Raw genomic sequence first — 25,905 nt, 5'->3', positions numbered from 1 at the left:
GTGTGCAGGGTGGAGGGGAATGAAGGGGGGAAAGGGGACAACTGTAATGGCATAATCAATAAAAATATATTTAAATAAATAAATAAAACCAATTGACTCAAAATAAACAGGAAAGAAATAGACTCATAAATACACAGAACATTTTGATCGTTCTGGATGGGAGGGGGTTTGGGGGCAGGGTGAAAAAGGTGAAGGGATTAAGAAGTACAAATTGGTAGTTACCAAATAGTCACAAGGATGTAAAGTATAGGATAGGGAATATAGTCAATAATATCATAATAATGATCTATGGTGTCAGATGGGTATGAAATTTATTGGGATGATTACTTACTAAGTTATATAATGTCTTATCACTGGGTTGTACGCATGGAACTAATATAATATTGTATGTCAGCCCTAATTGAAAAATAAAAATTTATTTTTAATTATAATAAAAAACAAGAAAAAAAAGGATCTTAGGGGGGGGGGAAGAGGGAAAAAAAATGTACTTGAAAAGTAACCGAATAAAATTATTAAAAAAAAAAATAAATAAAATTAAAAGATCTTAGATTCAAAGATACCATAACAGCTCTGCCTTGCCAACCACTGGACTATTTTTATGTAAGAAAATAAATAACCCTAAAAAAATAGAAAAAAATCTTTTAAGTATTTCCCTCAACTATTTAGGTTCATAAGTAAAAGTCTTTCTTTTGTTTTCCAGTAGGTGGTGCTGAAGCACAAGTTTTTATTTTCTCTTAATTATACCAGTGGGGTTTCTAGTGTATCTGTGGGATGATGTGGCTTCTGCCATGGCAAAAGTTCATATTCCCCAAGAATGTGGGCATCCCCTTCACAACTGCATCACCTATGTCTTGGGGCACCATACCTGTGGTGGGATGTGGCTGGGTATGGATCCCCTGGCCTGTGTGTTCCTGGAGCTGCCGTCCTGTAGTCAGAAGCCTCTTGCAGATCACTCTGTCTGAGGTGGCCCAGCTGTTTCTACCAGGCTACCATTGTGATCAGTAGGGGAGGGTAGGCAGGGGGAAGCAGTTTACATGTCTGCAGCTCTGATTTTTCCAACGGGTTTAACCACAATAGTGCAGACTACTCCGGCTAGAAATTTGTCTCTGTCTTTTCACCATCTGCTATGTGAAAATTTTACTGCCAGGTGGGCCACAAGAGGATGGATGTGTTTCCAAATCTGTAGTGTCTTTTGTCCAGTGATGGCAGGTTATGGAACACTCCCACCCTTTGCACCACTTCTCTGCCTCTGAACCTGAGCCCAGCCTCCATGTATGCCGGCCACCGAAGCCTGATTGTTCTCTGCCCGATTGTTCTCTGCCCCTTCAGTTTTCCAGTGGGGGTTACACCCCGATCCTTCACTGCTATCTCATCTGCTGGGGTTGCAGACAGTGCTGGGGCTGTTTACAACTTCCATCTCTGTCCTCTCTCCATCCTGTCTCCCCTGTTTACTCCCATATGCCCGCCTTCAGATGCCTCAGCTCATGGATCCCTCAGATGTGTTTGTGCGTTCAGCAGGGAATCCTTTGTTGAATTTTAGTTGTCTAACTTGTAACTTCAAGAGGAGAGACCTGGAGTGCCGCCATGCTGATGACAGTCACTCCCCAGAAAGCCTTTGGGTACACCATAGCCCTCCACTGCTTGGACAACAGTGGACAACAAATCGAGCACATATGTGTCAGTGTTTCTACCCCAAAATGTGAGGCTTAAAATAAATACCACTTACTTGTTCATGATGCTGCAATCTTGGCTGGGCTCAGCTGGGCAGTTCTGTTGTCTTGCTTTGGTCTTCATGTGGCTGCAGTCAAGTGGAGGCCTGATTGTGCTGGACAACTTCCCATGTATATCTTGGTAGCTGAGATGTTTGAAACCCCTGGGAGTGGGCCAGACATCTTTCTCCATATGTTTTCTCCAGGAGGGTAGGTGGATCTCTTTATATGATGGCTCCAAAAGGGAGTGTTCCAAGAGAACAAGTGCCTGCTTGCATCACGTATGCTATCGATCAAAGCCAGTCATGTAACCAAGCCCAGAATTAGAGGGATGAGGGGCACTACACAAGGGCATGAATGTTGGGAGGTGGGGTTATCAGGGGCTGTCCTGTACCAGCATACATGTGTTCTTCTGAGTACTCACAAAGTGGCAACTGACCCATGAAGAATTCCTAAGAATATATTGTATTTCATTGATTCTAAGAAGAACTCAATTGGAATTCATCTTACAAGCAATCATGTGGCATATTTTAATTTCTGCATTTTTTCCCATTGTGGTACATAAAATAATGGTATTTCCTATTGCTGATGGCATCTCAGATTCTGTTGTTATATAGGATGTATATCCTGACATGTATGAATACACATACAACTAACATGATAAAATGTCTCTAGGAAATTTTGCATTACTAAAAAGAGAATTATCAAATCATTTTCAATGGGAAAAGAAGGATAGCTTAGGGGCACAAGAGCATCAAATGAACAATAGCAAAATTATTTTCCCTGCTGGAATTTCAATAATAACAGTATTTTTATTTTATTTTATTTTTAAAAATATTTTATTTATTTGTTTTTCGAGAGAGGGAAGGGAAGGAGAAAGAGTAGGAGAGAAATATCAATGTATGGTTGCCTCTCATGTGTCCCCTGCTGGGAACTGGCCTGCAACCCAGGTATGTGCCCTGACTGGGAATCGAACCACAATTGTGTGGTTCACAGGCCTGCACTCAATCCACTGAGCTACACCAGCCAGGGCAATAATAACAGTATTTTTAAATTAATTATTCTAATAATTGCCATTAAAGTGTAAACACAATTAAGGATTCAGGCACTGAGCATACTGAGCAAAATGGGCTTTCATTTCCTATCCCACCTAATTGGAACTCCTTACCTGCTCTTTGCCTGTTGCTCACCTTTAGCTGTCAATCCACAAAGGCAGGTTTTTCCCCTGCTTGTGGGGCTAGTCATAGATTTGTTAGAGTTATCCAAGAATAACTGAAGGTATAACCAGTATATCAGAATGATATTGCAAACTGGGTTCTTTGATGAAGCTGTGGCATTGTATCCAATTTGCATCATGTAGTTATCTTTCTTCCAATACCTACCAGGTCTACATTTAGTATTCTGGACTGGCATTTACACACACACACACACACACACACACACACACAAAATGTATGTAATGCTATATAGCATACATTACACATAATGAAGAGCCACTGTGAGTTCATAGGCCCTTTGGGATAATTAGAAATGGGTGCCCCTCTCCCTAAGACATCCCTCAGAAAGGTTAGGCTGCTTTAGAACATGGCACATTACTGCCATCTGCTGGTAAATTGTGGTAAAAATGCAAATCTAGAATATCCAAGAGGTGAACGGTATCAACTGGAATTTTATGGTGCACATACTGAATACCATGTGGGACAGCCACAGATTATTAGACAGTAGGTTAGCCAAATGGCCAAGAGTATGGGTGTTGGAGCCAGGTTGCTCCAATATTCCCTAAATGGTGAACTTAGAAAGTGATATAACTTCTCCTTGCCTCCATTTTCTTGTCTATAAATGAGGACAGTCATAGTAGCTACTTCATGGGTATAAGTAATGATGAGTGTGCCAACACATATAAAGCCCTTAGGGTAATTCCTGGCACAGGGTGAGTGTCCTATGAGTGTTTGTTACCATGCCATTTTAAAATTCATTTAACAAATACTTACAAAGTGGCAGGCACAGTTCTAATGTCTCTGTAGATACTAACTTTTAATCCTCATACCAACCCTCTTGTGATAGGAAACAACGTATATAGAGGGATAGCTACAACACGTCAAAAAATGGGACATGTGAGGGTATAAATTCCAATAGACACTTGCAGATATTATATAACCCTCTCTGGGACATGTGACTGGAATTCCCACACCACACAGGGATTCCTATAGTCTCCCCAAGAAGTTATTGAAGACTTGGAAAGAGAAAAAGTGGTTCAAGATTCCTAAGCCCTTGGTTGGAGTGTTATCCTGTGCACTGAAAGGTCATGGATTCAGTTCACAGTCAGGCACGTACTTAGGTTCTGGATTCTGTCCCTGGCACATGTGAGAGGCAACTAGTCAATGTTACTCTCTCACATCAACGTTTCTCTCTCTCTCTCCCCCTTCTTCTCTCTCTCAAATCAATAAATGCATCTTTGGGGAAGATTTAAAATTAAATTAAATTTAAATTAATAAAATAAAATAGTTTAAAAAAAAGATTCCTAGGCCCTTACCAGACTCATAGGTTGGAGGTGAATACTGTGTGTGATTACGTATGAGAGAGTAGGAGGCAGGGGAAACTTGCCAGAGCCCAGCCTCCTGGGTTTACCCTGGGACCCGGTAAGTATTCTGTTGAGCATCAAGGAAAGCTCCAGAGTGGGCACAAAGAGCCTATCCTAGGACTCTGAGCTCCCCTCCCCAACCCCAGATTTAAAGATCCCTGGTTGGGATGCACAGCAGAGAATCTACAATTACTCACTGATTCCCCAAGAAATATGCAGGATGGCCTGGTGGGAAAGAGGACTTTATTGGGATGTTAGTGAGCAACACATGGGAGGGTGAATTCCTGGACCAAGCTGGTGGTCACATTAAAGAACAATAAATTAACTTACAAAATAAATTAAGGTGAGGAGGTCCCAAGCAGGGAAGCAGCTGGGAATACCTGGGGATATCTTAGGGATGGGATTTGGAATTGGAAAAGGGAAATACGAATTTCTAGCCCTCTCATAAGGGTGTGAAATGAACTTTTTCAAGATCCCTTTCCCAGTTTGGGAGTTGGGGCTCTGGGTTCCTAGGAAGGGAAAAGGTCTGGATTCAGCCAAAGGGATAAAGGGGGGCTGGTTCAGGGTCGTTCCTCCAGGAAGCGGTAAGTGGGATTCTCATAGCCATGACGCTGCAGTTCACGCAGCTGCTGCTCCTCCAGGGTCAGCATGGGGTCCACCTGCAACAGGAACAGGGGAGGGATAGTGGAGCACAGAGACCTGACTACAGATATTACAGCCCCTCCCCATATTACGTCTTTATGTCTCTCACCTCCACCACTCCATGGCTGATAGCCCCGTAGGGTTTCTTCCTGCGCAAGAGCAGCACTGAGAGAATGATGAGGGAGCCTCCACCTGCTCCCATGATCAGCAAACCGGACACGGCCTCTCGGGACACCCCTGTCCCAGCTGGTGCCTGCAGAGAGAAGATGAGGCAGGGGTCATCTCTGAGGCTTGCCAGGGCCTAGTGTGGCTTTGGAAGTCACAGCCTGGGCACTGACCTCTAACTCTCCCCCTCATTCATACTCTGGTACCCAAAACATTCCTCCTCTTACCAGTTCATCTCTCTGAATCTCCGATGAATGGGAAGGAAAACCCCTTGGAACAGACACATTCACCTGTGGGAGTAGGAGGTGTCAGAGAGCCAGGTATCTGGGCCCCAGCAGCTCCCTCCCCTAGTGCCAGAGAGGTCAATTCCCAGCCCTCATCTTCCCTAGGATCCTGAAGCCCATGTTCTCAGTACCTCTTCCCTTAGCCAAGGAATCCAAACCCCTAGCACCCTCCTCCTTCAGACCTTCAAGTTGAGCCCCATCCCCAGGGCTCCCTCAGGAGCCGACAGGGCTGACTAACTTACCTTCTGCTCATACTGTTCCAGTGGGGACAGCTTCTCTTTCCCAGGGAGTGCAGAATCTTGTTCTGTGGACCCTACCCCCCCCCCCCCAAATCCTAGCTCATTCCTGAGAGTCCAGAGTGGTGCTGCCCCTGCCTGAGGAAGGGATCAGAGGGGCACCGGACTCCACCCCAGGAGGCTTGCGGTTCTCAATTCCATTTTGGGCTTTGAGACTCATTGAGATTTCGTGGTGAAGGTCTACTCTGTGAGATACTTACCTTTTGGTAGGGCCATGGGGGTGTCTGCTGGCAGCCAGAAGAGGCATGAGGAACAGTGAAGAGAGGAGAGCTTCAGTGAAGGAAAAGTGGAGGAATACCCTCCCAGGGTCCAAGGCAGAAGGATCAAGGATCCTACAGAGGACTCTGTAAACTTAGACATTCCTCCCCATCCTCTCCCACTCGCTGTGATAGCTGAGACACTCCTAGACTTTGGGGCATTAGAAACTAGGATGGGGGCCTGTCTCCCAAAATCTGAGGTTAAGTATACTTGGGTTAACTTACCATCCTTGGAATCCAGAGGCTGCAGCCCTCTGTTGTCCTCACTGCTGCTCCCAGGAGCAGGGACCTCCAGTTCACTGGGACTCAGGTGTTCAGAGTGGAGGAGTTCCTCTGAGGGGAACATGCAGAAAGGTAGTTGAGGTCCTGAGCATAGGGACTCCGCAAAAAACCCCAAACTGGATAAATGGATGACATCTAAATAGTAAAGTGATTGGGGGTAGTCATAAGGATGATCTGGGAAAGGCGAGCTGCCTAGAGGCACCCCTGGCAGGGAGGATAGAGGTTGAAGTTGCAAGAGAATGGCCTCTTCGAAGAGCAGGTGAATCAGGGTTCAATGCGGGAGACACAGAGGAAGTCACAATAGATCTGGGGCTGTGATAAGTCACACCTTCTGGTATTTGTGCTTTTGTGTAGGCTCCTCCCCTTGGATTTGAACTGGGTTTGTCACGTGCTTTAATCAACAGAATGTGGGCCACCCATGTCTTAAGACTTGGCAGCTTCCACTTTCATTTTGGGGGTGGCCGAACCACAATGTAGGAAGTCCAGGCACCTTGATGGAGAAACAACATGGAGGGACTCCCTGGAGAAGAGAGGCCCGCGTCTACACGGAGAGGTGGTGAGGCCCAGTTGTGCCAAAGTCCCAGCCCCTCTCTGATCTGCTAACTGCATGTGTGACTACTGCCAAGACCAGCAGAAAAAGCACCCAGCAGAATCCAGGCCAGGATCATGAGCAAAGAGGATGGTTGATTTAAGCCAGTAAGTTCTGGTGTTTGTTCCACAGGGATAGGTAACTAAAGTGTGTGTGGGGTGGGGGGGGGCAGTCAAAGATTGGGAGTTAGGATCTACCCTTAGAGACCTGGAATGGGAAGCAGGGGCATATGTACTCACGGATCTGGGGTCGTAGCTCTTGAGCCAGGCGTGGGTTCTGGTCAAGCAGTCCCAGGCTCTGATTCATCCTTTCCTCAATTACTTGAAGGTGGGTCTGCACCTGTAAGGGAAGTGAGTATGAAGGATGAACTGGACAGTGTAGGCTAGAGATAGAGAAACTGAGGCAGGGTGAAGGAAGGGCAATAGGGTTCAATGGAAATTAGCACATAGAACTGACAGGAAGGATGGTACGAGGTCCAAGAACTGGGCTAGAGGAAGAAGAAAATTGGAGGAGGAGAAGCAGAATACAAAGAAAAGTAAAAGATGTACAGAAGATAGGAAGTGAGAGGCTTGTGAAAGGAAGTAAGGCATAAGGAAATGGGGAGTTACTAGGAAAGTGCAGCAGAGGAGACATGGTAAATAGAGTGCCAGGAATATGGTATAGATGATAGGAAATGGAGGCAAGCTTTAGGAGGGGCAAAAATAGGATCTGAGGAATAGAAAGTGAGGTATGAAGGGGTTCCAGAAAAGGAAGTAGGACTGGAGTGTCATGTAGAGATGATATGGCTCAAGGGCTAGACTTAGAGCTCAGGAAGAGAACATCCAAGAAATAGGAATTAGGATCTGAAGGCATAGCACAAGGATTCCAGGGAAAACAAGCAGGGTTAGGGAGAAAGAATTGAAGGACAGAAACAGAGTTCAAGGCACAGGAGGGGGGTTCTGAGAAATAAGAAGGATGTCAAAGACACAGGAGGGGGGTGCGGGGGCAGTGTTCCAGGGTCAGGAAGTAGGAATCCAAGGGAGTGAAAAGTGTCCAAGGCACAAAAGAGTGGTTCCAAAGAGAGGAAGGAGGTTCAAGAGACAGAAAGAGGGTATGAGAGACAAAAGAGTCTGAGGTATGAGGGCCAAGAGAATAGAGTCTGAGGGATAGCAAATGGTATTTGAGAGCTGGAAGAATGTGAGCACCTGGAAGCTCATCTGCTGGGCCTTCTCAGGCTCCATGGCAGCTACATGCTGGTAGTGTCGCAGAGTGTGCCTTTGCTCCTTCTGCTCTGCACGCAGGTAGCGCCGCAGGGCCAGCAGGACACGCTCTGGCTGTGGAAGGAATGAAGGCTGCTTAGGCCTGCCCCAGCCCTTTTCAACCTCTGCCCTCTGCCCCCACAGCTCCCACACCTGAGGCGGATCTCCCTGCAGTGCTGCCAGGAAACCTTCCAAGGCAGCCCGGCGCTGGTCGTTGATAAGGGCAATGACTCGGGTGGCATGGGTCTCCACCAGGCGCTGTCGCTCACCAGACACCTGTTCCTCCAGCGTCTGCAGAATGGACTGGAAGTGCTATCAAGGGGTGGACGCAAGATCAGGAGAGGTGAAGATGGGTGAAAGCCTGGGTCCATGGCATTCTGGAAAGGCAGGGCTGTAGGGCCAAACAGGGTGGGTGCAGTGGGTCTAGGTCTGGGCAGAGTCAGCTTGGGGGTGTGACTAGATCATAGGACACTGACTGAAAGGGGTGGGGATCCAGGGCAGATACCAGACCTACTAGGAGCCAAGCTGGTGGTATACACTGTATTCTGTAGGAACAATCTAGGAACAGAGCTGGCCTGTGTTAAGGTGAAAGGAAGTATTGTAGTAAAGGTAGAGCTCTAGGCCTGGGAAGGGCAAACTGGAGACAGACTGCCCAAATGAGACTAAGGCGGGTGGGGATGAGGGAGAAGCAAAACTCAGGGAATGGGCTAACTTAAGTGGGGATTATAGAGGGTAGGGCTGCACTAAAGTAAGGGTGAGAGAGGTGGGATGGAAAAACATGAGGCTGGGCCTACAGAGGACAGATTGAGTAAAAGTGAGATTAGAGGAGAAGGACCAAAGTCAGGGGTATGGCCTAATGGACAGGAGTGCATCAAAGAGAGGCTGAAAATGACCTCACTGTATCTGCAGGGGGACCAGCTTGGGAGAGGCCTCCAGAGCCAATTCTCAGAGGTAAGAATCAAGTTAAGACAGGGCAAAACATGGCCAATCTGAGGAGGACAACAATGTCAGGTTTGAGTTAGGCCAAGAGGAGAGGAGCTAAATGTGGGGGTGGGGCAAGAGAGGCTGATGTAAGTAGGAAGGGGTGGAACTGGATGAGACTGGGACAAGGCCTGAGCCTAGCTTAAGACTGGATGTGCCCCAGGTAGTGGACAGGTAGTGAGTAGGGCCAGCTGCAGGTTGTCCTACCTCATTCAGGGCCTGTCTGTCAGCTTTAGGCAAATTCTTGGACTGGTTGTCTGCCATGGCCCATTCACGCATCACCTGGGGGCGGAGACAATTTCAGGATTCTAGAATCCACTCTGCTCCACCCAGTGAGGTCCCCAATCCTTCTTTGTAACTTTGGAGGCTCCAGATCCCTTAAGTCCCACTGGTTCTTGGATTCCCAAGAGAGAATACTCAGAAGAAATTTAAGATGGAAGAGTACCATGCACTAGAATTTCCTTAGAATCTGGTGGCATCTCAATGGGATTCTATGGGTTAGAAATCCCTGGTTATTGTAGGGGTGATGCAGTTGAGAGCTAGGGGTTGATAGGGGCTTGGGGAGACTTTGGAGAGCCTTTGGAGATAATTCCACTTGTCCCTGTGAAATTTCTTGGTATTTATGGAGCTCTACTTTGTGGAGGATCCTAGGACCCTCAGTATCATCACCTCATTAATCTGGCGCATCCTTCGCTCCTCCAGGTCCATCTTGGCCCGCAGGAAACTCTCATGCTCACTGATTTCTCCAGGCATACCAAAGTACACATCCACACCATCTGTGGGCCTTGGGGTAGGAGTCACTGCCATGCCAGGAATCAGGGGATCAGGCTGAAGGCCATCTCCAGGTCACCTTTTCTACCCAGAGAACTACATTTTCTAGAGTGCACTGGAAACCACCATGTGTGGTTTAGTCGTAACTGCTGCTTAACTTTATGGGAAATGTAGTTCTGGACTGGGCCTATCCTTGAAAAGCTTAGAAATCCATTATGCCATTCTCCAATACAAAATAATCCTTAGGACCTACCAAATGGCTCCTCCACTTCCAGGTACCCCCAAACCACCCTTTTCATTCTCCACAAGCCAGACCTTCCACCTCTACTTTATCCCAAACTGCTCTCATCCCTTCCATTCCCCGCAGTCAGATCTCTCCCCCATAGGTCCCTCCCAAAGATGTTCCTATCCTAAGGCTCCCCAAATCATCCTCTCTCTAGGGTGGAGGAAACTAAGGATTCATAAAGGGCCTCACCTTTGCTGACCACTGCAGAGGGATGGGAACTTGAAGGCGGGACTCTTTCCTCCTCGCCTTCCTCTTCAGCCTGTAGGGGCTCCACAAAGTAATCATCTACCGGCTGTAGGAAGGATTCCTCCTCTTTCTTGTCCTCATCCCCCTCTACTCTGCCTCCCAGGGGCCAGGACCGGGTGGAGGGGTCACTGAGGAATTAGAAGACCCAAGGCAATGAGAACACGGGTCCAGGCTCCTAGGCTTCCACTTCCTGCCTCAGGAGCCTTGGGATGGGCATGGAGATTCCCTCCCACTCACCCAATTTCTGTCTCAGATGGGTCAGTGGTCACTGGAGGGGGGCAGCACACATACTCCACGCCTCGGAACCGATCCATGCCACAGGGCAAAAGCATGCCCGAGCCATGCAGGATGAGGCCCTGGGAGCTGCAGGCCTGTGGGAAGAGTGAGTGGGTCCAGATGCAGAATTGTGGGATAAGAGAGGGTAAAGGAGGGGCCTGGATGCCTGACTCTTGAAGGCTGATGGGGCTGGGAGCCTGGATTCCTGGTTCTGTCCTGATTGGAAAAGGGGGCTGAGATCCAGACACTTGGGTTCTGAAAGAGGGGGTATTAAGGGACTAAACTCCTGGGTTTTGAGGGGTGAGAATGGATGGGCCAGGGTCCTGACCTCCTGTGCTTCCTGATGCCTCTGGGTTGAACTCTCACACTGGTCCATGCGCTCCTGGTGCAAGAACCGGCAGCCTTCAGGTACCAACAGGGCCTCACTCACGAATTCACCCGCTGGGGAATGGGGAAACCAGAGTGAGACCCTTCCACAGCCACTAACCTCACCCTCCTCAGAATCCAGATTTTTTAATTTCAAAGGATTCTCTGCACCACTCAGGACCCAGGCATCTAATTCCCTAATGTGAGCCTTTAGACCAGGGCCCAGAATCTCTCCACCTCAGGGAACCCCACCCTCATTTCCCTCCCCCAGCCTATGACTCACGCAGGCAGCGGAAAGGCACAACCTGATGGTGAGAGTGGGCACAGCGGCCACCCCGGGCACCCCCGCACCAGCGCTCCATGGGGATGGCCTGTGTTGCCCGTTCCACACGTGCAATCTGCAGCTCCGGGTACATCTGGGGACACCAGGTGGAGCGATCAACCCACTGCCCCGCCCCTACCAGCCGCGCTTCTCTGTTGGCCATGTCCTTTTTCAAGGCTCCAGTGTTCATAAGGAATTCTCCTCTTCAGGTCCTGCTTCTCCACAGAACCGGTCTTAGAAATCTAAGACTAGTATGACCACTGGCCACACCCCCTAGTAACTCTCCCTTAAAAGCCCCACCTTCCTTAGGCCCCTCCCCTTTGTCTGGCCAGTTTCTTTACAAAGGTCCCTCCATTATGCCCATAAACTCAATTCTGCCAAGCCCACCGCTCTTCTAGTCACCTCGGCCCCCTTCCCCAATCAGGTTCATTTCTCCGTGGATTCTACCAACTTCTAAGCCTCGCCTCTTTCCCTGTTTTGCCTCTCAGTAAGTGCCCCTTCCCTTCCTTTTCATAGCCACACCTCCTAGCTTTCCACTCTCATTGGGCTCTGCTTCCCTTCCGACCACGACCCCAGCTTCCCAGCCTTCTTAGACCCCTGGTTTCCCGACCTTTCGAAAGTCTAGCTTCCCTAGGGCAACTACCCCACATATTGGAGTAGCTTTCACGACCCTCTCAGTAGGTCCCGCCCACCTGTCTGCAGTACTCGAGCACCCGTTGATGGTCCGGGAGACAGCGTCGCGAGCGCTGAGCGTCTGGTTCCCAGCGGCCAGTGCGCAGGTCCCGATGAAGGGTTAGGTGCCCGCATAGTCCAGCCACCTGTGCCGATCCGGGGGCCTGCGTGTGTGGGCGAAAGGGTCAGTGGGGGCCCGAGGAACGTTGGTAGGCTGATCCCTTGGTGCTATGCTCCCTAGGACCCAGATGTTAAAACCTCAGATTTAGCCCCCTCCCCCAAGCACAGCGCACCCTCCTCGGTAGAGGTACGGTTTCCTGGGATACAGCTCCTACTGGACTGGGTGCCCCAGCTCCCCTGTTGCTATAACGACTCGAGTCCCCCAGGATTCTCACAGCCTTTTTGTGGAGGAGAGAAGCTCCACCTGCACCCTGGCGCAGCCGCACTTGAGCCGGAAGGGGTTAAACCTGAATCGCTCGGGAGGCGATCTGAACCTTAGGGTTCTAGCCCCTCCTCCCTCCATCTCCAGCTTTGGCTCCCATTCTTGGGTGCAAAGATGACAGACGTGGCCTGGCTTCAGGGCCCTGCAGACCTGGACGCTAAGGCCCTTGAGGGCAGGAGAGCTACCTCCCGAGTCAAGGGAGCGGTGGCTAGAAGCCTAGACTCCTGGGTCATAGGAGGCTGCGGGGCCCTCATATGGGTTCAGAGGATGCAAAGGGACCCCTGTTCTTGGATCTAAATGTCTTACTGCTTAGTGGGTCCTATGTTCAGGTGGGAAGGGGCTAGGGCTAAGTCCCTTAGGTCAAGAGGGTTTGAGGGAGGCAGGAGCAGGCTGGGACGACACATGATGGCAAGCTGGGGCCTAGACTCTTGGGTTCGTGAATGCCTCGTTCTGTTAGGGGAGCCTGGGAGCTGGCCGCCTGGATGAAAAGACTGCGCTTTCATCTCTGGACATGTCTGCATCAGGGTCCGGAGGCCGGGTCCCGCCCTTTCCCCCCCATCCCCAAGGACCTGGCCGGGCCTCACCTCGGCAGCGCCTTGGCTCCCACCGGCCAGGCTCCCGACGGCGAGCTGCGCGCGCAGAATCAGCAGCAATAGTGGCAGCAACAGCAGCAGCGGCGGCAGGCCCCGGCGGCGACCCAGACTTCGAGTGGCGGGGCCTGCGCGCCCCATGTCTGGGTTCTCGCGCCCTCACGTCCCCTACACTCCCGCCCTGCCCTGCCCTGCCCCAGCGGTGACAGAAGCTCCCAGCGCCACCACCACCGCCGCCTCCCACAGTCCCGGGGCTGCGCTGGCGCCGCCAGCCCCGCCCCACGCCGGCCCCGCCTTCCCGGCCAGGACAATAGCTTGGCAGCTCAGCGCTCGGTCTAGCAGCTCCGGAGCTCCCCCGTGGGAGATAGCATCAAGCCCCGCCCTCCTAAGATTCCAGGTATCCCACCCCAAGCAAGGACCTGTCCAGGAGTGTAGATCACGGGCTCCTCGGTTATGGATTTTGTGTCCTACCCTCGGGCCCAGACAACTCATAGATCTGCTTCCCTCTCTTCCAGGGATTGTCAGCATTGGAGAACCACCCCCCCACTCTGCCAGAACAAATTCTTCTCTTGAGTTGCCAAGAATACAGGCCTCCGAAATTTCCCCAATCAAGAAGAAAGCAGTTGCGACCCAGTCTTCTTCCTCAGATCCAGAAAGTCTGGGCCCAGACTCTCAAGACCAGAGACAAAGCTCCTAGCCCTTTCCGCCTAAGACCCTGAGTCCCAGGCCTGCTGTTCTGCTTCCCAAAGGTCTCGGGTGTCTGGAACTTTAATTCCTAGCTCAAGGATCCATGATTCAAAGTGCCCAGCCTCTCCTCCACTTTTCTTTAAAAATTTTTTAAAAATTATTGATTTTTAGAGAGCGAGGAGGAGGAGAGAAACATTGATTTGCTGTTCCACTTATGTGTGCATTCATTGGTTGATTCCTGTATGTGCCCTGACTGTGGATCACACCCACAACCTTGGAGTTTCCAGACAACACTCTTAACCCCAGAACTACCCATTAGGGATCCCAGGCCTCCCTCTCTCTTTTTTTAACATTTAATTTTTATTGTGTTTTCCACGACCATTTATCCTCCTTAGACCCTGTTCCACCTCTAACCACCCTCTCCCTCCCAGACCCCTTTTTAAATGATGACCCAAGTCAGGTGCCCAGGACCTCTGAACAAGGGTCTAGACCTCCATCTTTGCTCCAAGGACCAGGGAATTTCTATTTCCTCACCCCATCCTCTCTCTGTCATGTGTGTGCATCTATGCATGTATGTTTGTGTCATGTCCCCACGTATCAAAATAGCCTGGAGTGCTAAATGGATAACTAGGGGCTTGGGGGAGCCCCTGGTTTTGCTCCTACAGCCACTTCATAGCCTAGGGTAGAGGAAGGGCCTTGGGGGAGGCTTGATGGATCCCTTTCTCTTTTTTTTTTTAAGATTTTATTTATCTTTAGAGGAGAAGGGAAGGAGAGAGGGAGGGAAATATCAAGGTGTGGTTGCCTCTCGTGCGTCCCCTGCTAGGAACTAGCCGGCAACCCAGGCATATGCCCTGACTGGGAATCGAACCATGATCCTTTGGTTCTTGGGCCCGTTGGATCCCTTTCTTGACAGAGGGTAATAATGCCAAGGGAATCCTGAACACAAATTTTAATTTTTAAAACTAAACATATTTTCTTATCCCCAGATTCCATTCCTACCCCCTCCAGTGACAGATATTACCCTGTCCTTACTCCTTGGACCCAATTCTTCCAAGGCCTTTAAGGAATGTGGAAGGAATCAAGATGGTTTCTATCTTGGGTTCCCGAGGAGTGAACTGCTATCTTGGCTTCACTTCCATTGGCCAAGCAAAGTGCACATCAGGGAAAGCCAGGACAGGGCCTGGTCTGGCTTCCATCTTAATCTGCCCTATGTTACCTTTTTTCTTATGCAAATATCTTCTTTCAGTGTCTGCCTGCCAACTTCCATATCTGCCTCTAAATCCCATCATACCCTGTCTCTATTCCTCTTTTTAAAAAAAAATTTATTTAGTTATTTTTCAAGTACAGTTTTTTGTCTATTTCTCCCATCCCAGCCTCCCCCCGCCCCGTGCTCCCCACCTCCCTCCCATTTTCACCCCCCTTAGTTCTCATCCCTGTGTCCTTCCTATTTGTTCTTCCAAATCCCTCCCCTTTTTTCCCCTTAAATTCCCTTCCCTCTCCCCTCTGGTCACTGTCCCCTTGTTCTCTATTTCAGTGTCTTTGTTTTTTTCTGCTTGCTTGTTTGTTTTGTTGTTTAGCTTCCTGTTAAAGGTGAGATAATATGGTATTTGTCTTTCAACACCTGGCCTATTTCACTCAGCATAATGCTTTTCAGTTCCATCCATGTTGTTGCAAAGGGTAGGAGCTCCTTCTTTCTCTCTGCTGCATAGAATTCCATTGTGTATATGTATCACAATTTTTCAATCCATTCATTTACTGATGGGCACCTAGGTTGCTTCCAACTCTTGGCTATTGTAAATTGTGCCGCTATGAACATTGTGGTGCATAGGTTCTTTGAAATTGATGTTTTAGGATTCTTAGGATATAATCCTAGCAGTGGAATTGCTGGGTCAAAAGGCAGGTCGATTTTTATTTTTCTGAGAACATTTCATACTGTTTTCCATAATGGTTGTACCAGTCTGCAATCCCACCAACAGTGAACTAAGGACCCCTTTTCCCCACAACCTCTCCAGCATTTGTTGTTTGTTGCTTCTATTCCTCTTTAAAGGGGCCATTTGGCATCTTGAATCTCTTTTACACAGGGGACTAGATGGACATAGTGGCCATCTTGCCCCATTTGGGGCATCCCCTTTGGCTGAGCAAACTGTCATCAATGACCCAGGCAATAGTAATGATCTTCCCTCCCCTCAATGTTTAGTTCTGGAGGAGTAAGGTCACTAATTTGTTCTGGTTCTTCAGAAATCAGGACAATTAATTATGGCAAGTTGAATATCCCAAAATTTCAATTGGAGAGATGTTACACATGAGTCTGGAGACGTAAGTGGCTAGGTGTGGGGAAGGCAGCATATGGGAAAGGAGGAGACCCGGGAGCCAGATCTGGGGGTCCAAAGGATGTGGGTTTGATGTAGCTGGTAAAAGCTTGAGAATGGGGTGTGGTGAGATAACCTGCCTGGGCTCTATACAGTCTGCAGGGGGGAGGCATGTCCAGGTGTGAACTGAAGTCATAGAAAGGAGGTGTACCCAAAGGTCCAAGGGGGGAGGGTGGTGGCAGGAAGAGGCCTCCTCCAGGGGCTTTACCAAGGCTCAGGCTCACACTGACTCTTTGGACCTTGTAGTAACTGTTGGTTGGGTCCTGGAGGGAAAAATGAGGTCTGTGAATATGCGAGGGTATAAAGGGGTGAAGGCCCCTGATGGAGATCAAGCCAGACCTAGGGAAAGGCAAAAGACAGAAACAGGAGCAGACAGAGACAAAGAGACAGATATGTAGACTGGTAGGAAGACAAAGGCAGAAAAATAGTGATAGAAGACAAAGGGACAGAAGGAAATGGGCAGAAAAAGGCAGAGACAGGGATATAGCCCTTCCAAGAGGTGGTGGTGTGGAAGGAGATGCAGAAGGAGCAAGAGAGAGATTAAGGCCAAGATATGTACTCATACATCTGCCCAAGAGCCCCATGGCTTTGATTTTGTATCATGCCCTATGTTGCTGCTGGACAGAACTGGACTTGTCCTCATGGAGATACCAGTCCAACGGGGAAATGGCAGATTACCAGACAGAACCCAGAGGGGTTAGGGCTGTATTGGGGGAAGTACAGGCAGAGTAGCTGGGACTATGATAATGGGGCTCTATGGGGAAGCACAGGCAAGATTAATGTGGCTTTGATGGGGGCAGTATCAGCACAGTGATGGGGCTGTGATGGAGAAGCCCAGATTAGAGTGTTTCTGGCTGTGACAGGTGAAACATGGACAGAATGATCAGGGATGTGAGGAGGGAAGCATGGGTTTTCTAGAACAAGAAATATCTGAGCTAAGACAAGAGGAATTGACGGAGAGAATTAGGTAGGTATGGGAAGGAAGGTAGCAGTGTTTCAAGCCAAGAAAATAGAATAGTGTGTTCTAGGTACAGCAGAGAGAGAGAAGGGACCCTAAAGGTGGGGCAGGACTGCAGAGATGTAAGGGTCCTGGGGGAGGTAACCAGGGGGAGGCATCCAGGAGGCCGAAAACATGACTATGATGGGGAAAGCACAGGAAAAGTGAACCCTGATCTGGGGCTCAAGATGGAGGCCAAGGCTAGAACAGATATATGGGCAGAGTCAGCGAATATGCAAACTGAGGCTGTGAAGGAAGGTGAAACAATACAGGAGGCAGGAGGAAGAAAGCAGAGGGGGCTCTGTCCCTGCTCTTCAGCTAAAAGAGTTAAAAAGGAAAGGACAGATGCATGGAGAGAATTGTAGGCACAGAGAAGGGAGCCCTGCCCCTTTCAATACTCACCTTGGTCTCCAAAGCCCCCTCTTCATCCAGAACCAGGTCAGTGTGGTCTGTGTGCATGATGGGGCCCTGGGGAAGGGTGCTTAGTGAGATGGGGGTGCTCAAAGAATCCTGCCCTAGTGCCTGATCCCAGGGACCCTCAACTGGAAAGTAGAGGCCAAGCAGGAGGGAGCTAGGGTTTAGACTCAGGGAAAGAAAGGGCCCTGGGGACATATTAGGTCTAGAGAATAAGTTGGTCAGGGGCATATTTGGATTTAGGGGGCTTTTGGGTCTGGGTTCAATGTTGGGAATAGGGCCCATCTTGAGTTTAGGTGCCAGATTTGGGACTGGGTTACTATTTGGGTCTAGAGGCATGGTTCGGTCCGGGGACCCCAGATTCTTACCTGGTCCTCACTGCTGCCTGTCCCCTCTTCCTCAGGGCCCTGCAAACTGGAACCATGGCTGCTGCCTGGGATTTGCACCAGGTTCTTTTGCTTGAAGAAAGAGGCTGAGGCCAAGGACAGTGAGTGGGGGTGGAGGGAAAGAGGCAGAGGTAAGTGAAGGGGCCGGGTCACAGTTTGTGGAGACCAATGAGCAGGAAAGAGAGGACTGGGGGGATCAGGTTAGGAGACCAGAAACCAATGAGAGCCCTGGTCTAGGAGGGCAAGAAGTGTGACCTTGAGGAAGTAGAGTTAGGGCTTTGGGGAGGAACCAGGGCCTGAACATGAGTCAAGCTCCAACAGGGGCTAGAGAGGCAGTACTGGTGCCAGGTCCCAAGGCCAGGCCTGTCAGTGAGCAGGGTGAGGGCGTGTGTGTGTGTGTGTGTGTATGGTGGGTGGTGCTGGGATAGGGCTTGGGTACTGACCCTTGCCTTGGCACCAGCAGCAGAGGGCCACACCAGTGATGACCATAAGGAGAGTCATGGCCAAGGAGGCCACTCCAGTCACAATCTGCATAGTAGGCAGTGGCAAGTCTGCAAGGAGAAGAGGGGATGATTTGAGGAGGCTGAACAGAAGACCAGGGAGGAACTGGGGAATGGGGGACTCAGGGCTTGAGTTGGGGTCTCTGGATTCAAAAAGTCTTCAAGTTTGGGGGTATCCAAGGTTTGTAATACCCAAACTTGGGGTCTCTGGGCTAAAGGGCTCATAAAATTGGGGTTTCACAGTAAACTCTTTGGCTTTAGGGAGTCTTAGGATTTGAAGGGTTTTAACATTCCCTTCTTTGGGGCACCCGAATGTGAGATATCTCAGTTTAGCATTCTATATTTGAGGGAACTATTTTGGGGGAGGTTTCCGGATTCAAGGGATTCATAGTTTTGAGGCTCATAAGGTTTGGGGGTCTCTGAATTTGGAGGGCATTTTTTTGCAGACTGTGGCATTTTAGGGGTTTGAAGTCCTCAAATTTTGGGAGGTCTTCAGTCTCTGGGTCTTACCTCTACGGCTCAGGGTGACCAGGGTACTTCCCTCACCCAACCGGTTATGGGCACTGCAGTTGAAGCCCTTGCTAAAGTCAGACTCCTGAGTTCCCGAAATGTGTAGCACAGAGATCAGGCCTGGACCCTGTCCAACTCGGCCCTCTGGGGCTGGAAACGTCTCCACCAGGAACCGACCCTGTGACCCGTTCTCCAGGAAGCCCTCATCCCAAGACCAAACCTTGGGGTACAAAAGAAGGAGGTCAGAGGAGACTGGGGATGGAGAGAGAGGAGCAGAGTTTCTGGAAAGTCAGAGGTAGTTACACAGTTTTGGGAGTCTGGCTGGGAGATCAGGGACCACGGCTGGTTGGGTCATGAAAGCAGGGATGTTTTCTTACCACGGCTTCTGGGGCAGGGGAGGCGAAGACTAGACACCGGAGGCGAGCAGAACCCCTCAGGAAGGCTGGTGCTGAGTGCAAGGCGGTCACTATAGGGGGAGCTGGTTTGGAGATTGTGGACCAATCAGAAGAGAGGGCCATCCTCCCACTCAAAGGCGACTGCTCACTAACCCCAACCAACCAGGCCAGGCCCCTCACAAACTCGGATCCCCGATCCCCAGAGGCTCGCTTCACTAGGTCCCACTAGTACCCCCAGGCCCAACCTCCACCCACTCCATTAGACTTAGCTCCCTTTGCCCATCCTTGCCCCGGGACCTGCCTAGTCCTCTAGGAAGCACTGCTTTCTCACCGTTCACAGTCAGCCTAGCCTCTGCAACGCCGCCCCCTAGACCTGAGAGCCCTGGCTCAGCCCTGCACACGTAGTCGCCTGCATCCTCCAGCCCCACCGAAGGAATACGTAGTGTGGGCCCGGAGCCCAGTACCTAGGATATGAAGGGGCGTCAGGGGCAGAAACTTGTGAGAAAGCCCCATCCACTGCCTGCCACCATCACTAGCCCCCGATATGATGTTACCTGTGTGCCCCCACGGTGGGTCCAGGTTACCCGTGGGAGCGGGTTCCCACGCCAAGAACAGCTAAACAAAGCATCTTCCCCCAGGTCTACAGACGTGGACTCCGGCTTTGCCAGCAGAATAGGCCCAACTGGAGGAAAGGGTCACATGCCTGGGTGGGGCTGCAACTTCTGACCTGGGATCAGCCACTCAGAAATGGCACCCTCAAGGACCCAAGTCTAGGCCCCCATTCCACAATGCCCTCCCTCCACTATGGCATAAACTCTTCCTACATCCTATGCCCTCCCCACCTCCTTCCTCAGCCCATGGCAGCCACTCCCCAGTCTAGCCCTCAGCCCTTTTCAGCAGGTCCTACTGCCCACATCCACGACACGCCCAGGCTCACACTGTACATCCAGTGCGGTGCTGCGGTTGGCGCTACCCACAGTGTTGCTGACTTCACATGACACTGGCACAGTTAGGAATGAAGCATCTGCCACCACCTCCAACATTGGCCCTTGGGCCCCCAGCACTGGGGAACCCCCCTTTGCCCACCTGTGGAGGTGGTGGGGCTGTTAGTGCTATCTCTGCTCCCCAGGCACACCTATTCATGTCCCAGCCCCAGCCCCTCCCCAGCACAAAGTAATCTTCATCCTCACCGATAGCCCGTGACAGGAGGCTGAGCCCTGGCCTGGCATAGGAAAGTAACCTTCTCTCCCTCCTGCACAGTCTGTGGTTCTGCAGACAGAGTCACCACTGGGGGATCTGTGGAGGTGGGTCAATAATCAGCGGTGGTCCAGGACCCGGAACATCTCCATTGATGACCTGGGAGTCAAATTCCCAGCCTCTCCACCCTAGGATCGTGGATCCCCAGTTTCCTCTTCCCTTTGAGCTGGGAGTCCAGGCAGGTCTCCAGTTTCATATTCCCTCAGAACCCAGAGGTCCACAGCTCACTCCTCCCTCATACCCTGAAGTTGAGATCCCAGCCCACTATTTCATTAAGGACCTCAGGCTCAGGGCCCAGTGTCCAACTACACTTACATTGCAGGCTCAGTGTGATAGCTGTGTCCTTTCCTGCAGGCAGGGCCTGGCTTCGGGCCCGGCAGACCAAGGTGGCTCCTTCATCATGGCTGGAAGGGGTCAAGGATAAGATGCTCTCCACTGACCCAGTTGTCCCTTCCTTCAGTAGGGTCTAGAGGTTATGAATAATAACGATGATTACATCTACCTCTTATATAGTGCTTACTGTATGTCAGGCTCTTTTCTAGGTAATTAGAAGCATTGCTTTGTTCAATACAATTACCCTATGAGGTGCATACTGCTATCTTTATTTTTGTTTTTTATTTTATTTATTTATGTTTAGAGAGAGGGGAAAAAAGGGAGAGAAACACCAATGTGTGGTTGCCTGTCACACGCCCCCTACCGGGGACCTGGCTGGTAACCCAGGCATGTGCCCTGACTGGGACTGGAAAAGGCAACCCCTTTGCTTCGCAGTCTGGTGCTCAATCCACTGAGCCACACCAGCCAGGGCTAAGGTGCATACTGCTATTATCCTCACTGTACAGATAAGAAAACTAATCAACTAATGAGTGACTGAGCCAGGTAATCTGGACCTAGAGTCGTCACCCTTAATTATACACCAAGGGTCCCAACTTTGAACCCCTGCCCTCCCATGCCCTTTTCTCCTCTGGATGAGCCAGTGGTCTGAGCGAATCCCCACATTTCCCTGAATGGGCAAGGGCTGGCACAGGGGCTTGCATCTGACCTGTTTGAAGGTGGCCCCATCCAGCTGGACCCCATCTCGAAACCACAGCAGCTCAGGGGTGGGGTGGGCATCCCCATGGCTCCGACAGGTCAGATTTGCAGGAACCCCAGCAACCAGAGACACGGAGGGGCCTCCCAACACATGAGGGGCTTCTGGGGGCACTGTGGGTAGATCTGGGGTCAGAGCTGAATCCTGGGCCAGAGACCCTGATCGTCCCAGCTCTAGCCAACCACTCCTATGTGCTCCATGGACTCTGATAATCCCAGCTAGGACTGGCTGTCCTTCTGGGCACTCCTAGGGAGAAGAGTGGGCTGGATCCTCACCCAGCACATGCAGTTGGGCTGGTCGAGAGCGGAGGCCTGCCTGTGTCGCCTGACATTCATATGATGCTTGATCCTCTAGCTCCACAGGCCTAATGTGGAGGTCGTGCTGGCCGCTGGCTGCATTCCCTGATATCCAGTACCTAGACCACCCTGGCATGAAGGAAGAGGCAGTCACACCATGGTTCTGAATCACACCAGAAGTGGGTGCTGGGACAGGGATGGGGACATAAGCCTCTCCCAATCCAGAGTCACTTAAATTGGGGGGTGATAAATTTAGAAAAAAGCCAGAAAACAATCACCACAAGAGTCAGATTAGATGCTACCCCTGGGGAAAGAGGGAATGAGAATAATAGGGGGAAGGAATAAGAAGGGCTTCTGGGCCTAGGTGGTGGTTACTTGGGTTTATGGTTATTGGGCAGATCTTCCATTTATGTTTTATGTGCTTTTCTGCATTTTTGTAATATTTTACAATAAAAAAAGATCTTCAAACCCTATGGGTCACCCTCAAAGTATAAACTAAAAATTCAGGACACCCAAATGTTTACCTGAGACCATTAATTTCCCAAACCTGAAAATGTCAAAATAGAAGCTTCAATTATAGCCTAAATCCAGCATCTCCACCCTGGAGCCAAGAGCCAGCCCCTTCCTGAATGGAGAGAACAGTCTCCATTCCCTTGTCCCTCTCACCTGGCAGGTCCCTTTCACCCCCTAGAGCCAGCCCATCCTTAGTCCATTGAACCAGCCCCGAGTATGTGCCCAGGACACAGGGCAACCGGGCCTCATCCCCTAGCAGTACCACCAAGTCCTCTGGCTGTTGCAGGAAGTGGGGCGACAGGCCTAGGAGAATGAGAGGGGGGAACAAAGCTGAGTTTAACGTACTCAAGAGCTCCCTCATTCAGAACCCAGGACTTCAGTCCCCAAACTCTGCTACCCTCAGACCCAGAAGCCCAGGCTCCCAGATTTCTCCTCCCTCAGACCCAGAAGACCGACCGAGTCCTCAGCCCAATTCACCCCACTGAAGCAGCAACTAGCAAACAATCCTCTCCCATTATTTACCGTCTCTCCCGCCCCTCGCGGTACCTGCACGCCCTCTGAAGCAGAAGAAGAGGACGAAGAGGGCGGGAACCAGCATCCTGACTGTGTGTCCCCCAAGATCCAGTTGACTTGCTGTCGCACTGACTTCCCCGCCAACTGCTTCCTCGAAAGCACACCTCCAGCCACTCCGGCCTGGAAACCCCTTCGCAACCGACTCTTCACCCCAAGCTAGGACCTCCCCTCTGTCCCTGGCCTGGAGTTCCTAAGTCTGCTCGGCCGCTGGCTCGAATTCTGAAGCGCCGGCGAGGTCCGTGCGCTCAGTCTCTGAGAGACTAGGAGGGTCGGATCCCATTCGCCCCGCCCCGGCGCTCCTTGTGCCCCCGCGACCCGCCCCCTTTACAGGAAGAAAGCCCCAGGGTCGAGGCCAAAACGAATCCGAGAAAGTAGGGCGGAGTTCTCCCCTTGGGCTGGAGCCCCAGCCCAACTGGGATCTGGGAGCCGGAACACCTGGATCGAAGGAAGGGGTCTAGGCTGGGTTGGATACCTGCACCCTGCCAGGGTTGCGGGGCTACGGGGTTGAAAAGGAGGGAGTGGAAGAAACTTGCTCAGCCCAAGTCCTGGAGGGACCGCGCTGAGTGGAAACCTAGCTATAAATGGGAACCCCTGGGGCCTTGCTAGTTTCCGCGCCTGGGAGAGGCGGGGCCTGGGGCTCCTCAGAGCCTGGGGGTCAGGAAGAGGGCGCCGGGGTGCCTGGGTTGGGGCAGCTGGGACCCCCAACAGGAGGGTTCTGCCCTTCCCTCTCAAAACACCTCCTCAACATATCCCCCTGCATTCCTAGTTACAGCAGCAAACCATAGCAAGTCCTAAGATCCAGGAATCCAGGCCCCCCACCCCCTCCTTTCCCTAGACCCCGCAGTAAAAGCTCAGTCCCTCGCCCCACTTGGCTGTGGTTGCCGGGCGACAGCTGGGAGGCGGCGGTGCCGGGGCTGGTCAGGCCGGGGGTCTGGGAACCTCGCAGCTTGTCCTGACTGCTACATGCGGCCCAGCTGAGGCGTTCCCACGCTACATGCCCGCGGATACCCTGTGCAGCTGCTCCGGCAGGTGGGCAGGTCCTCGAGCAGGCTGAGGGGCGACTGTGGGTCTGACATACCTGAGCCCTCTGGGACTGGGATCCTCACTCAGGTTTCCTATTGTTCCTGAAAGCAGATTCTTGCGTTCCTCCCTAAGTGGCAGCGACTTGGACTTCCAGGATTCTAAGACTAGGGATTCACATCTCTGCTGACTGAGAAGCTCCGAATTTCCGAGGACCTGGGGGCTCAACTAGGTTCTCTGCCTGCAGCAGGATGCAGTTGGGAGAGTTTGACAGGGGGGTCAGAAGATCTGGTCTTAAGTCTTAGAGTCAGTGGATTTAAGCACCAATCTCTCTTTCAACCCCCCACACAGGCCCAGAAGGAGGATTTGAAAATCAACAGTGAACATCTGCCCTTAGTTTGACGGGAGGGCGGGGGGTGGGGGGGGGAGAAGCGGCTGGGGAGGAGGTAATGGAGACCTGAATTCTTGGGAATTTTGGAAGAAGGGGCTGCAGGCCTGGCCTCCTGAGTCTGAGAGGGGTGGGTCCTTGTCTGCCTAGAATTCATGGCCTGGGTACCTGAACTCCTGGCTTCTCTTTTGTGGATCCAACACCTGGATTTTGAAATAAGGTGAGCTTGGAGCCAGCACTCCCGAGGCTTGGGGAGGAAGTCAGGTAGTAAGACTCTTTTTCTGGACACCTGATATCACTTTCCTTTCCTGGCTCTTTGGGGCCACAGGCATGGAAAGAAGAGAGCCTGAAGTCCCAGGAGCATCCAGAGAAGGAAAACAACTAAAGTGGAAGATGGAGTGCAAGGAGTCAATAATGGGAGAGAAGAAGAAAGATTAGAGGGAGCATCAGAGATGGAGCTGTCGGGGCTCAGGCCAGATGCCTCATTTTGTTCCTGGAGGAGGACCAGAAAGAGCGTCATGGCAGAGGAGATCAATTCCTGCAGGAGATAAGCAGGCAGAAAAAGCTTATCCTATGTGAGTGTGTATGAACACACTGGGGTGGGGAGGGCAGGTCAACCAGCATATGGTTATAAAATCCAAAGATGCAACAATCAGGAGAAATAAAGGAAAGAGATGTAGTCAAAGGGAACTGAGAACAAATACTTATTGGGCTCCTGGTGTGTGAGAGAGAGCATGGGATGGGGTAGGAAGACAGAGATGAGAATGAGACAAAAAGACAGAAAAACAGAAATGTATCTATATATCTATATAGAGGAGTGTGTGTGTGTCTATGTGTGTGTGTATGGAGAGAGAGAGGCAATGACATAGTTAAAGGTTGACTGAGATATAACCACCTAATGAGAGAGGAAGAGAGAAAGGCACTGAGACTGAGAGGAGAGACTCAAAAAGATGCAGAAAAATAAAAGGATAAATCAAGGTATCCACCGGGAGAGAGATAGACAAAGAGACAGGGAGAGATGGGGAATTTTTGTGAATGAGAACTCACAAGACCTTTGACAAGGGGTTCCTACCTGGGCTCATTGTTATACCCACACTTAGTGCTCATGGTCTTAGACTCTATCTTACACTTCCACCCACTCTGATTGCTCTGTCCCCTGCACACTTACACCCTACTCACTTACGTACATTCATACACTCTGCACATACTTTCACAGATCACAATTCACTCTCACCTTCTCCACACTCACACTCATACTCACTCACATGCACTTTACACACACATGCACAAAGACATCTCCCAGTCTCTCATGCACATTCTTGCACACTCCCCAGCAGACATCTCTGATGTCATTTGGGAGGTAATGCATACTCAAGGCAGGAAAGGGCTTACCAAGTTTGTATACCAGGGCAGGGAAGATCTGGGGAGTCCTAGCACCATGTCAGGCCCAGCTCTCTCCTCCTCATGCTGAGCTGGGACTGCCTGGGTCTGACCTGAACCTCCTCATCCTGGCCTAAG

The 25,905-nt window shown here is 50.8% G+C and overlaps 2 protein-coding genes across 5 annotated transcripts; both read right to left on the bottom strand.

Moving 5' to 3' along the window:
- Positions 1-4,514: 4,514 nt before the first annotated feature.
- APLP1 (amyloid beta precursor like protein 1) lies at positions 4,515-13,243 on the bottom strand. 2 transcript variants are annotated; one of them, XM_037138453.2, is made up of 17 exons: positions 12,990-13,243; positions 11,984-12,127; positions 11,253-11,385; positions 10,932-11,044; positions 10,565-10,698; positions 10,271-10,455; positions 9,694-9,824; positions 9,232-9,306; positions 8,197-8,355; positions 7,990-8,118; positions 7,045-7,144; positions 6,160-6,267; positions 5,878-5,904; positions 5,624-5,694; positions 5,325-5,387; positions 5,042-5,185; positions 4,515-4,949 (listed from the first exon to the last, which is right to left on the bottom strand). In XM_037138453.2, exons 1-17 carry the CDS (start codon positions 13,134-13,136, stop codon positions 4,851-4,853), a joined length of 1,962 nt encoding a protein of 653 aa, XP_036994348.1. In that variant the 5' UTR covers positions 13,137-13,243; the 3' UTR covers positions 4,515-4,850. The 2 variants fall into 2 exon arrangements, with proteins under 2 accessions (XP_036994348.1, XP_036994349.1); XM_037138454.2 differs by having other exon boundaries at positions 5,878-5,901.
- Positions 13,244-15,164: 1,921 nt separating this feature from the next.
- KIRREL2 (kirre like nephrin family adhesion molecule 2) lies at positions 15,165-25,890 on the bottom strand. Of its 3 annotated transcripts, none has more exons than XM_037138455.2 (16): positions 25,780-25,890; positions 22,953-24,240; positions 22,560-22,709; positions 21,873-22,022; positions 21,550-21,710; positions 20,826-20,976; positions 20,444-20,549; positions 20,191-20,339; positions 19,808-19,935; positions 19,585-19,717; positions 19,236-19,336; positions 18,859-19,078; positions 18,292-18,399; positions 17,831-17,934; positions 17,451-17,516; positions 15,165-16,314 (listed from the first exon to the last, which is right to left on the bottom strand). In XM_037138455.2, exons 2-16 carry the CDS (start codon positions 23,002-23,004, stop codon positions 15,979-15,981), a joined length of 2,115 nt encoding a protein of 704 aa, XP_036994350.2. In that variant the 5' UTR covers positions 23,005-24,240; positions 25,780-25,890; the 3' UTR covers positions 15,165-15,978. The 3 variants fall into 3 exon arrangements, with proteins under 3 accessions (XP_036994350.2, XP_036994352.2, XP_036994351.2); XM_037138457.2 differs by lacking the exon at positions 22,560-22,709 and adding an exon at positions 22,418-22,440 and having other exon boundaries at positions 24,058-24,240; positions 25,780-25,889; XM_037138456.2 differs by lacking the exon at positions 25,780-25,890 and having other exon boundaries at positions 22,953-25,772.
- Positions 25,891-25,905: the final 15 nt, after the last annotated feature.

Source organism: Artibeus jamaicensis, unplaced genomic scaffold (genome assembly GCF_021234435.1).
Source record: "Artibeus jamaicensis isolate MK-2021 breed Jamaican fruit bat unplaced genomic scaffold, CSHL_Jam_final contig_470, whole genome shotgun sequence".
Classification (NCBI taxonomy): Eukaryota; Metazoa; Chordata; class Mammalia; order Chiroptera; family Phyllostomidae; genus Artibeus; species Artibeus jamaicensis.
This window is presented reverse-complemented; position numbering and strand designations above follow the sequence as displayed.

Bases quoted from the DNA above. Each gene is read 5' to 3' on its own strand.
- KIRREL2 (XM_037138455.2), bottom strand. From the start codon at position 23,004: ATGCTGGTTCCCGCCCTCTTCGTCCTCTTCTTCTGCTTCAGAGGGCGT. The intron at 21,711-21,872 runs GTGAGGATCCAG...ATCTACCCACAG, and splicing joins AGCCCAACTGCATGTGCTGG to TGCCCCCAGAAGCCCCTCAT. The intron at 19,718-19,807 runs GTAACATCATAT...TTCATATCCTAG, and splicing joins CCCACCGTGGGGGCACACAG to GTACTGGGCTCCGGGCCCAC.
- APLP1 (XM_037138453.2), bottom strand. From the start codon at position 13,136: ATGGGGCGCGCAGGCCCCGCCACTCGAAGTCTGGGTCGCCGCCGGGGC. The intron at 12,128-12,989 runs GTGAGGCCCGGC...CCACACACGCAG, and splicing joins GGAGCCAAGGCGCTGCCGAG to GCCCCCGGATCGGCACAGGT. The intron at 9,307-9,693 runs GTGATGATACTG...CTCCGCCCCCAG, and splicing joins GGATGCGCCAGATTAATGAG to GTGATGCGTGAATGGGCCAT.